Below are 10,302 nucleotides of genomic sequence, written 5' to 3' on the forward strand. Positions count from 1 at the left end.
ATTTTTATGAAACAGGAGAACACAAGGGGAAAAGCTCCGCGGCAGCTGGACGCTATGAGGGGTTGGGATTGCTCGAGTTGTGATTTAGAGCACAGTCAGATCATAAATTAACTGATTTCTGAAACTTTTTAAATGTCCGATAATGAGATTACGGAAATACCCTAATTAACTGCGCATGTCGGCACTGGCTGCAAATTGAGTTTTGGAAAACACGAAGAAAAATTATGCCAAAATATGTCAATCCTGGGATATGTTTAAATACTGACGTGAATTATTGAGTTATGAAAAGCCTAAATAGTTGCAATATGCCAGTGAGCAGCGTATTTCAGAGCTTTAACACAGGGTTAGAGATGCTTATCAGAAATACGTTTTTTTTGGACAGATTTTTGAATTCCAGGCCTTCTGGGACGGCTTTAAAATTGCCTCTCACACAACACGGTCACCCTTTCAATGAGGACACTGATGTAACCATTTGAAAAGTTTAGCGTTTAACTCTTTATCAAGCAAAAGCGAGTTCTGTGGGATTGATAGGCCTGGTAAGAATAATTCTTTAATCCCATGAAGGAAAAGGTGACATTTGCAATCGCAGATATCGCTTGTTTTCTGTTTTATAACGAGGACACTGCGGCGATGCAACGCTCTGTCTGCACATGTTGTCAGAGGGCTGAATATCGTGTCTATTATTGCATGTTCTTTCTGAAAACGCTATAAAACTAATATCAAAATTAATCCAACTCATTGTGTGAGATTTCCTATGATAAAGTATGCAATGAGATATCCGATGTAAAATAATGCGGTGTTAATGTGTATTGATGGCAGTCCAATCGTTTCTTTTTCTCTCTAAACTGGTTCCCACTTTTAAAGAAAACTTGGTCTAATCCCGCCATCTGACCCATAAAACTCTAATTAGTGGACTGGAGTCAATGATGTGCATTCTCGAAGCAGCCAGGTGGTCGCACTCACTGTCATCTCCACATGAGACCCCCTTTCGTCTTTTAACTGGGACCTCACGGAAAGACCCAGAGATCAATAATCAGCTTAATGGAGCTCATTAGGATGATTACCAGCCACCAGCTTGTGAAACTCCCCAGCTCTTTTCCATCCTAGTGTTCGGAGATGTTTAGGGAAGAGTCTACTTTCTTCGAGAGCCGAGAGCTCCGTATGTTTGTGTCCAGTGCGGGGGAGGGCAACACATCAATCAAACGAGAACCTCTCTGCCGCACGACCAGGGGTTGGCGGCCTTTGCAATGACAATTTGTTTATAGCCCGATGCTGAGGCAAGCTCAGCAAGTTAATTGCATGTTTACGGCTGGATCCAAATACCTTTGCATCGTCCTAGAAAACCGTCCAACCACCCTGGCATACGGTGATCTATGGAGGTACCAGGAAAAGGCCCCAATCACCTAAATTAAACTTTCCGTCGATCAAATAATGAAGTTTTAAAGTTTATTTATTAGTGTCACAAGTAGACTTACATTAACACTGCAATGAAATTACTGTGAAAATCCCCTAATCATAATCGAATCCATTACTTTGAAATTAAATGAAATTAAAGTAGTCGATTGATCACATTAATTTTTTCATATGTACTAGCCTATTATTGTTGCTGTATACTTTAAAAAATAAAGCCCCACTAATCATTATTTAGAAACTGTGCTGCGCTTAAAATTGTTCCAATTTAAACGGGCATGCTGGAAGGTCATGTTTGTTATTCGTCTTGCACGAATGATTGCTGTCAGTAATATACCTGCGTACAGCTGCCTCAATCCACCAATCCCCGATAATCTAGAAAATGTTCGAACTGCAACATAAATAGACCAGTGGAATCCCATTATCCCCTTAATGGTGTTGATTTTTACTTTCTATGTTCCGGTTAAAACGTATTCTTTGTAAGGTGTAATTAGGCTGTAAATCTCCAGGAGTGTTACGGTGTGGAGCAGTTCACTCCATTTTAAATATCTCTGCAATACCTTCGTGGGGACGAGAGAGGTTAAACTATGGCCTGCGTTATTCATCCCAGCGCAACATTCTAAAGTCATTCCCTCTCAACCTTGAAAACGACAGCTCTGAAAAAGATGGAAGACAGGTAGTTGTGCGGCTTAGTTGGATACAATACTTACGGCGTTGTAAATAAACGTGTGACAAGTACAGTCAAGTTACTGACACTCTGTTAACTGGGAAGTGTCTTTGAATGGAGCTTTGAACAGACACGGGTCCAATAGCCCATGCATTATATTGTAGTTTTATGGAAATGGTCGCATGTGTTCATTTAATTCGGTTCTTTCCATTCATTTAGAGTCTCCAGCTATATAAGTATTTAATCTCAGTCGCTTTACACCACTAGATATTGAAGCCGGGTTTCAAATGAGTCTTTAATGTTCCTCACAGTCAATTATCCTTCAGTTAGTTAGGAAGATCCTGATAACAGGTTTGGCTTGCCAAAACATCAGCTGGGAGTTTATTTAATTTTAATAAATTGGTGTTTATTTTAAAATGTGAATAAAGATTTAGTGTAAACGGTCATTAGTTCTGATGAGCGTCGAACGGCAATAATAAGGTCGTTTATTTACTGTGAGAAGCAAAAGTTGACATTATAGATGTAACAATCTGTCTTGGTGGACGCCAGCCAGTCCAGGGGGGTTTACCACGGGCAGTCCACTGTGGAAAGAATATCTCCGCATCCTGAAGCGTTGTTCTTTTTGCTCCAGTGCGTCAGAACTCTCAACTTCCAGGTGGAAGATTTCAGAACAGATTTTCAATCCGTATGTTTTGTGCGACTCCATGCCAGCGGGCAGGTAACGGCCATTACACATGACAATCTAACTACAGTACTATACTTCACATCTGACTGTCGGAGGGCCCAGTGACTGGAGAATTCCTGGGAGGGCAGACCATTCGGTAGGAAGTAGTGGCAGGTGTGGGGGAGGAGTTATGCGATTTTCCCCAAACTTTGCAAACGTCTGTTGCATTTTCCACAACAGAAAACAATCTTCCGTTTGAGCTGGCGTTTCTGCCTTCAGACTATACAAGCACGTAAACAAGACTAACTCCATGACTAATGTTTATTGTGACCACATTGAGGAAGGTCAACAAATGTGAACGAATCCAACGGTTTAAAATGGATGAACGAAAGTTGACATGTTTGTGCAAATAACAACAAATGTGTTGACAAGTATTTATTTTAGTGGGCTGACAATCCTTCAATTTCCTCGCGCATCGTTTCTGTGTAGGAATTACTCACAGAGCTAAACAAAATCTGTATACCATCAGAACCAGACCCATTCCATCACTTGTCGCTGCCCCGATAAAAGAACAAGTTAAATTGGCCCTGGGGGTAAATATGGCAGTATTAATAAATATGGCAGTGCGCTCAGGCCAACAGGGTGTATTTTGCCTCAAAACTTGTTTTGCTTCAATTTACGTATAAAATGGCCAGTTCATTGCTGCCATTGAAAATAGTGATACATCTGGAAGACTGGTTAAACGCCTGAGAGTTGTGTTTATGCACAATAATAGTTAACCTCAAGCCTTTATTTTAAAAGCACAAATACCTTGCAATTATAAATTTATTTAATTTTCCAGTATCTTTGTAATGTCGCATTTTCGCCCACTGGAAAAATAACTGCGCGGTCCTATGCAGACAGACTTGAATCAGTATTGACGGTTCAGGGCTGAAAGATCATTAGCCTACCTCCTATTACCTTCACAGGGTCTCGCCATTAAGGTTATAGTATTTTGAATGTGACCCTCATTTAAAACAAGGCTCACTATATATGCTTTAAAGTGTAAGAGATATTACAATAACTCTCTACTCAAATGAACAGGGCTCCATTTAAGCTTGTTTATGTTCTCTCTCACCTTTCCAAAAAGGCGGAATAAGTCTCACTCGAGGCGTTTCACTCACTTGAAAACAGCAGCAACAGATCTGCAGGCCACAAACCGGAGAGTGGATTGAGGCATTTTATATTCAGACTGTTAGAAACTAAAGATCATGCCTGGGGATCTTATTTTTTTTAAAAAAGAATCATTCAGTGCATTTCATTTAGGAAATGTTCAAAGTCAGGCGTAAGTAGGTGAAGAAAGCGGGATTCAATCTGGTTTCACATTCACAGTTCCAAACCTTGCTGTCTTCTGTCAACGATACGTCAGATCAGCCCTACATTGGCGGCTATCCAAAACTGCCAACTAGCCAAAGTTCAGTTTACTCGCACATTTACTGGGAACTGGCCTTCCAAAAACTTTTCTAATTAGATTGAGTAATTTGAAATATATGATGGAGTGATGGAGTGAAATTGCACTGTCCCTGTCTATAATCCCCGCCATTAATTGGGCTAAACTCGTCTTTTGTCGTTGTTTGGTTATTAAAAGTGAGGTTAAACAAAAGTACAGACATTGCATCTGACATTTAGCTAAAGAAGCGCTGGAACTCGGGAGGCGACAACTTAAAATGGGTTCCTGACAATTTTTTTGATCCCCACCATATAATACCCGAGATGTGTGGGTTTGGTTAAAATCTAACAATGAGCAGAAACCCCGCTGTTGGTGTGCTTTACGAGAGTGGGAGACTCGCGCGAAGAGTCCAGAGAGGGAGTGCGGAGGTCAGAACTCAATTGCCATGTGTGGCATCAGGCTGCAGTCCCTTGCACCCGATCCCTGGAGCCACATGGCCGCCTGGCACGGGTCAGTTAATAAACAGTCCAGTGACCAGCCTATCAGAGGCGGGTTACAGAGGAAAAAAACACACTCGGTGTTTTTAAGTAACTGTTTGTGATAATAGAAACATATTTATACAGTATTAATGCCTCTCTCAATAAGCAGCTAATTATAACTGGGAAACTATGTACCTTTTTAATGGATTGTGTACACCGGTAGAAAAGACCAGAGATTTGTCTGGCAACTCTGCAACTACGAGCGCGGCCATTATTAAAATTGATTTGTTAACGATCAAATATTTAAAAATATTAAAAGTCCGCGGCCAACTTTTCCTGTTTTCCATTCACAATCCCAACAAATAATCTTTTTGGAGAGGGAGGGGGTGTCTTTATATTAGACATTCAAGTCATTTATTCTAATACAAAAATAGAGTGGAAAATATAAGCTGTTAAAATAATTATGAATTTAGTACAATTAAATACCATTAATTGGATACTTGGAAACGTTGTTTCCTAACAAGACAAACGCGATTAAGGAACAATAATCATTCACCAAAGAATGAGAATAAATATGTTGGACAGTATTTAATACAGTTCCCCAAATTCATGCAAGAACTACTTTGATCTCTGGTTTAGTATTACTCGGGGCATTGTTGCAGAGAAAGAAAGTGGTAAAAGAGGTCGCCAACAAGTACAACAAAGGATTCTTAAAACAGTATACCCATTTTATTGGCTGCAGTTACCATCAGTGCAATCTTTAGAATCAACTGGTATTAGAATGAAATATTGGCCATGGTTAAGGGAGTAGACTTGGTAAGAGCAGACGGAGGTTATTCTGAATGTTATAACACAATGAGAGTGCACACAGAGGTGCTGAAAACCTTTTGTCGCAAGTAATATGCATAAATCGGCTGCTTCTAATAATCCAGCTGGGTATACAGCAAGCACGTGGAAATCAATGTGAAAACATTAAAACCTATCATACAAAAAAAAATTCACCTCTAAAAGTTTTTTTTAAACAAGTCCGTGATTTCTCCTGACGAACGCTGTATTTACATATTTGCAATTTACAGGGAGGAAGCTGAGAGAATGATCTATGTCTCATCTTCCTTTCGCAACAATATAACTTACTCCTTTCTTCTGAAAAAAATGTCCTTCACCTCGTGGTAATCCTATTAGGAGGGGGTGGGTTAAAATTATGTCACATTTATAGCACAATTTGCAACGGAGATGCTGGGGCACTTGGTGCAGCCGGTGAGACACTTTGCTTCAACACTGCAGTACTTAAAGAGGCGAGTCCCGCTCTGATGACGGTGGCCTTGTGGTCGGGGCACTCGTTCACCTCAATGTCCTTCTCATTAGTATCAGTCAATTCGGAGTCACTTTTCTCACTGTCACTCTGGCTCTCTCTCACTCGCTGTTCTCCCTCGAGAGACGCAGGTTTCTCCAATTGCTCCTTCTCTTTCTCTTTCTGGGCCTGGGCTTCCTTCGAATGTCTCCACTTCATCCTCCTGTTCTGAAACCATACTTTCACCTAGCGAGAGAAGGACAAATCCCACAACTTTAATGTAATAATAATTGATTTTTTTAAAAAAAGAGAGTCAGACCCTTTCCTGTTCACTCAGTCCCAGAGGTTGGGTGCGTGAACATTTCAGCTCCTTGACTCACACAGAAGTGTTATAAACTGTAGCCCTGATTTTCCGCGAGTTACCACTTCCTCTCTGCTCCGAGTTTTTAACAACTCCCATTAAAGCTGTGTGGTGGTCACACTTCAACAGTTTCAGCAGAGCCATTTTGCACTTTCCTTTAAATGAATAATACCGCCTGCTATTAGTAATTAAAGCGAGTGTATTACACCGTCCCCTGCCTCGCTTCTTACTCTGCTGATCTTAACGCCGCTTATTTTTAAATCCCCACGCTTCCCGTTGTATGGTTTTGCAACGAACTGTTACACAATTACAAACCAACCTCTCTAAATTCTGACTGTGCTTCCAGTGTGACAGGACATTGTAGACAATCACATTTGAAGCACTAACCTGTGCGTCAGTCAAGCCCAGCATCGCGGCCAGCTGCTTCCGGTCAGGTTTGGTCACATATTTCTGAATCTCAAATCTTTTTTCCAGTCCCTTTCTCTGCAGGTTAGAGAAGACGGCCCTGGACCAGGAGCGTTTCCGTTTGTACGTCTGGGGCATGGTGTCTTTCGTTAGAACGGCGTAAGGCCCTGCTAGTTAAAAAGAATGTTTAAAAAAAGCGCCATCAGTGTTAATGTCGGCAAGAGGTTCTGCAAATGTTTCACAGAGATAAAAAAAATACTCGCTTCCCATGTGATGCCTAATCTGACTTAAGTGTCCCTATGTGTCAATAATTATAAACCACATGCGTTGTTGCATTTTTTCAACTGTTGGGTTGTAAACTGTCCTTTCCTGCCCATGTCCTGACTGGCATTAATGAGAAAGACATTGAGGTTTGACAGTTCCAATAGTGCAAATTATAAAAAGCGCTGCTCCTGGGTTGACTCCATAACATATCGAGGGCAACTGGGCCGAATTTGGACCCTTTTTAGCTATTATCCGACTGTTTAAATCCATACAGAATATAGATACGGGATCATTGTTTTGTTGGGGGTTTAAAATCGTGCAATGTGATTTAATAAATATGACACATGAAGTTCGAAAGATCTTGATTTGGCCGAGTGGTGACAATTTACCTTGCACCGCAGAATTGTTTCCCTGAGATTAAATACGCGTTTAGTGAAATGATCGCCTTCCAATATTGAAATACTGTCACGAACACGTCGAGGCAGATTACTTTTATTTTCTCTCTCTCTTTCTGGCGAAAATTGGCGAATTAAGACTATTAACCTGGAAAAGAGTCCTGATAATGGTGCTGGGACGAGGTTCTGGAGTTCAAAACTGAGGAAGGCTCACCAAGTCCGGGGTCCAGGGAGGCAAAGAACTGGCTAGCGGAGCTCTGCACGGAGAGGTGGACTCCAGCCTGGCGACCCGTGCCCATCAGCGAGGTCAGATCTGCAGTGGGAAAGGGGGAAGGAGGAAGGGAGTGCGGGACGTTAGCGTGCTGCTTTCTGAAGGGAAAATAAAATCCATTTGCAATTTCAGCCTGGCCAATTCTCAAAACAGGTCAAAATGTCAGTCTGTGAAAGCATCTACAGCCTGGACACGAGGGAGAAACCGAGATCTGCACTTAGAGAAACCGGGAGCATTACACCCGTGCAGAATGTCACAGATCTTCATTGTACATTGCAGCTCTTGTGCCCCTAATGATCCATCCCACCACTCCCCCCACCCTGCCACCTCCTCACACAGACATTAAAATGTGATCCCGTCACCCGTCCAGAAAGCAAACTGCTTTCCCCATCAATTTCACAGCAGCCAGTGCTTGCTGCTTTTAAACTTGCCACTTTGCTGAGGGATTCCTGTTCAAGGTGAGGGCGGTCGCTCTTACCTCGCAAGCTGCTGCACTCCTTGATTTTAAAATCGAAGTCGGTGGAGAGGATGCGGTCGATGCCGAATTTGAGGTCTTTGCTGGAGGGGGCGGGCAGCTGCTGCCCCGAGCCGGCGGCGAGGTGAATCCTGGCCGAAGAGGAAGTGCAGATGGCCGGCGCTCGCTGGTAAGGGGAGGCCGGAGAGAGTCTGGGCGTGAAGCCGCCGGGGGCCACGGGTGTCGGGCGCACAGGGGAGCCGGCGGCCGGCTGCAGGGCGTGGGAGCCGCTCAGATGAGCCGCTCCGGGCAGAGGCGGCGGGCCACTCGGCATGTTCTCCGTGTCGCTGAGATGCAGGATGTCCGCGATGCAAAACGAAGGTTTCTTCACCGAATCCAAGAAGCCATTCGAGCAATAGGCAGACCAGAGGCTGAAATTACTGGCGTAATATGGAGCTAGTCCTGTGGTGTACATTGTGCAATCGTCCTCCTGTCCCTTTTGGAAATAACAATTAGGATGGAAATGTGAAAGATATGATCAGAAGTAGACTTGGGGGCGGGGTGGGGGTGGGGGGGGAGGAGGGGGACTTGACTTTGCAAAGGAGAAAACTTTCCTAAAACTCATCTGCACATTTGGCAGAGAGTTCAAGTAGGCTTGGGAAGAAGTTGCCACTCTTCAACACTGATTGGCTCGGCGTCCTGCCGGCTCAGCCAATGGCAGCCAGAGCCCTGCAGCTGTTGGCCCCTCCTCCAGCAATGCAGCTGTGGTTGAGGAAATCCAGCAGACTTGAAAAGCTGGAAGCAACATTATTTCCAGGGTATTTTTGACATAAGCAACTGCAACAATGGAAGTGAGGAGTCAATGTTTGCAATAGGTCCCCGTGATTAAAAATCTTTTGATGTCAACCCCTGCCGAATGCCCATTTGCGATTCCTCCTTCTCTTCTTGACTATTGCTGAGGTTTATTTTGATGCAACTTCTGTAGACCTGTGTGGCTTTAACTAACCTCGGAATTAGCCAACAGTTCAAAGATTAAAAAAAAGAAGCGTCTAAATTCAATTTACATTGATATCAAGTTGTACATTCTCTTCTCTTTGTATGAGGACAACTGCATGGAATCGTAGAATCGCTACACTGCAGAAGAAGGCCATTCGGCCCATCGAGCATGCACCGATAACAATCCGACCCAGGCCCTATCCCTGTATCCGCACGTATTTACCCTGCTAATCCCCCTGACACCAATGGTCAATGTAGCATGGCCAATTCACCTGACCCGCACACCTTTGGAGTGCGGAAGGAAACAGGAGCACCCGATCACATTCAACTGGATAACGAAATAGTTTTATGTTTCCAACTAATATAAATTTGGCTGAGGCACCCGGTGCCTATGGAGCTCTATCTCAGTGACGGGGATCTGCAGAGGAGGGGGAAATGAGTCAAAAGTTGTTCAGAAAATACCACAAATCAGCTCCAAATCCCACTTCAACCTTAAGTATTCGTATCACAGAGTCTTTGCTACAATTGGATTGGACTACGCGAGAATGCAACCTCATAAAAATGTCATAACCGTGAACGCTTTTGTATGTGCAATCAATAATTGAAGAAACAACTCCACTTGAATGTGCCTCAAACACTAGTCCTCAAGTTCCCCACAAGGCAGAGTATAAGTATGTTACCAGCCCGCCTCCCCCCTTTCAATTTGCTTTGCAACAGCGTGTTATTAAAAATAACGTTATTACCTTGGCGCTGTCTGTAATCCTAACCTTAACCCCCTATTATTATTGATATACTGACAATACCTATTGCATAGGCGTTATTATCATGGGGTCTTTATAACAATGGCAAACATCTTGCTTTGTGTGTGCCCAGTACATTGTTAAAGTTGTTTAAGTTGGAAATATATAAAGACCTTTTTTTTTCCCCTGGACAAGTCTTCAGAGTGCAGGAAGTGTCCAGCTCTATTAAGTTCACATCGTTGATAGCCATCCTGTTTTGATGTGCTTGAAGGCGAAGTAAATGAGCGGATATGCCTGTTAGATTTACTTAAAATAGAACCTGTTTAGTATTTTAGGATACAGCAGAAATCCTTATTTCTTCCGGAGAAAAACTTTATAATGACTGCTAGAACTTCCGGTTTCAATATTTGTGCAACTTTATCTCGTCTCGCAAGTTGTACCGGTGACGCAAATCCGCTCCAGCACATGAACCAGAG

General features: G+C 42.9%; 1 protein-coding gene across 4 annotated transcripts; it reads right to left on the reverse strand.

The window, feature by feature from the left end:
- Positions 1-5,356: 5,356 nt before the first annotated feature.
- On the reverse strand, positions 5,357-8,639 carry hlx1 (H2.0-like homeo box 1 (Drosophila)). Of its 4 annotated transcripts, none has more exons than XM_080199797.1 (4): positions 8,115-8,639; positions 7,580-7,678; positions 6,689-6,873; positions 5,357-6,186 (listed from the first exon to the last, which is right to left on the reverse strand). In XM_080199797.1, exons 1-4 carry the CDS (start codon positions 8,563-8,565, stop codon positions 5,860-5,862), a joined length of 1,062 nt encoding a protein of 353 aa, XP_080055923.1. In that variant the 5' UTR covers positions 8,566-8,639; the 3' UTR covers positions 5,357-5,859. The 4 variants fall into 4 exon arrangements, with proteins under 4 accessions (XP_080055923.1, XP_080055922.1, XP_080055920.1 ...); XM_080199796.1 differs by having other exon boundaries at positions 6,689-6,876; XM_080199794.1 differs by having other exon boundaries at positions 7,514-7,678.
- Between the last annotated feature and the right edge of the window lie 1,663 nt (positions 8,640-10,302).

This window comes from Carcharhinus amblyrhynchos, chromosome 12, assembly GCF_965287045.1.
Source record: "Carcharhinus amblyrhynchos chromosome 12, sCarAmb.v2.hapA, whole genome shotgun sequence".
NCBI lineage: Eukaryota > Metazoa > Chordata > Chondrichthyes > Carcharhiniformes > Carcharhinidae > Carcharhinus > Carcharhinus amblyrhynchos.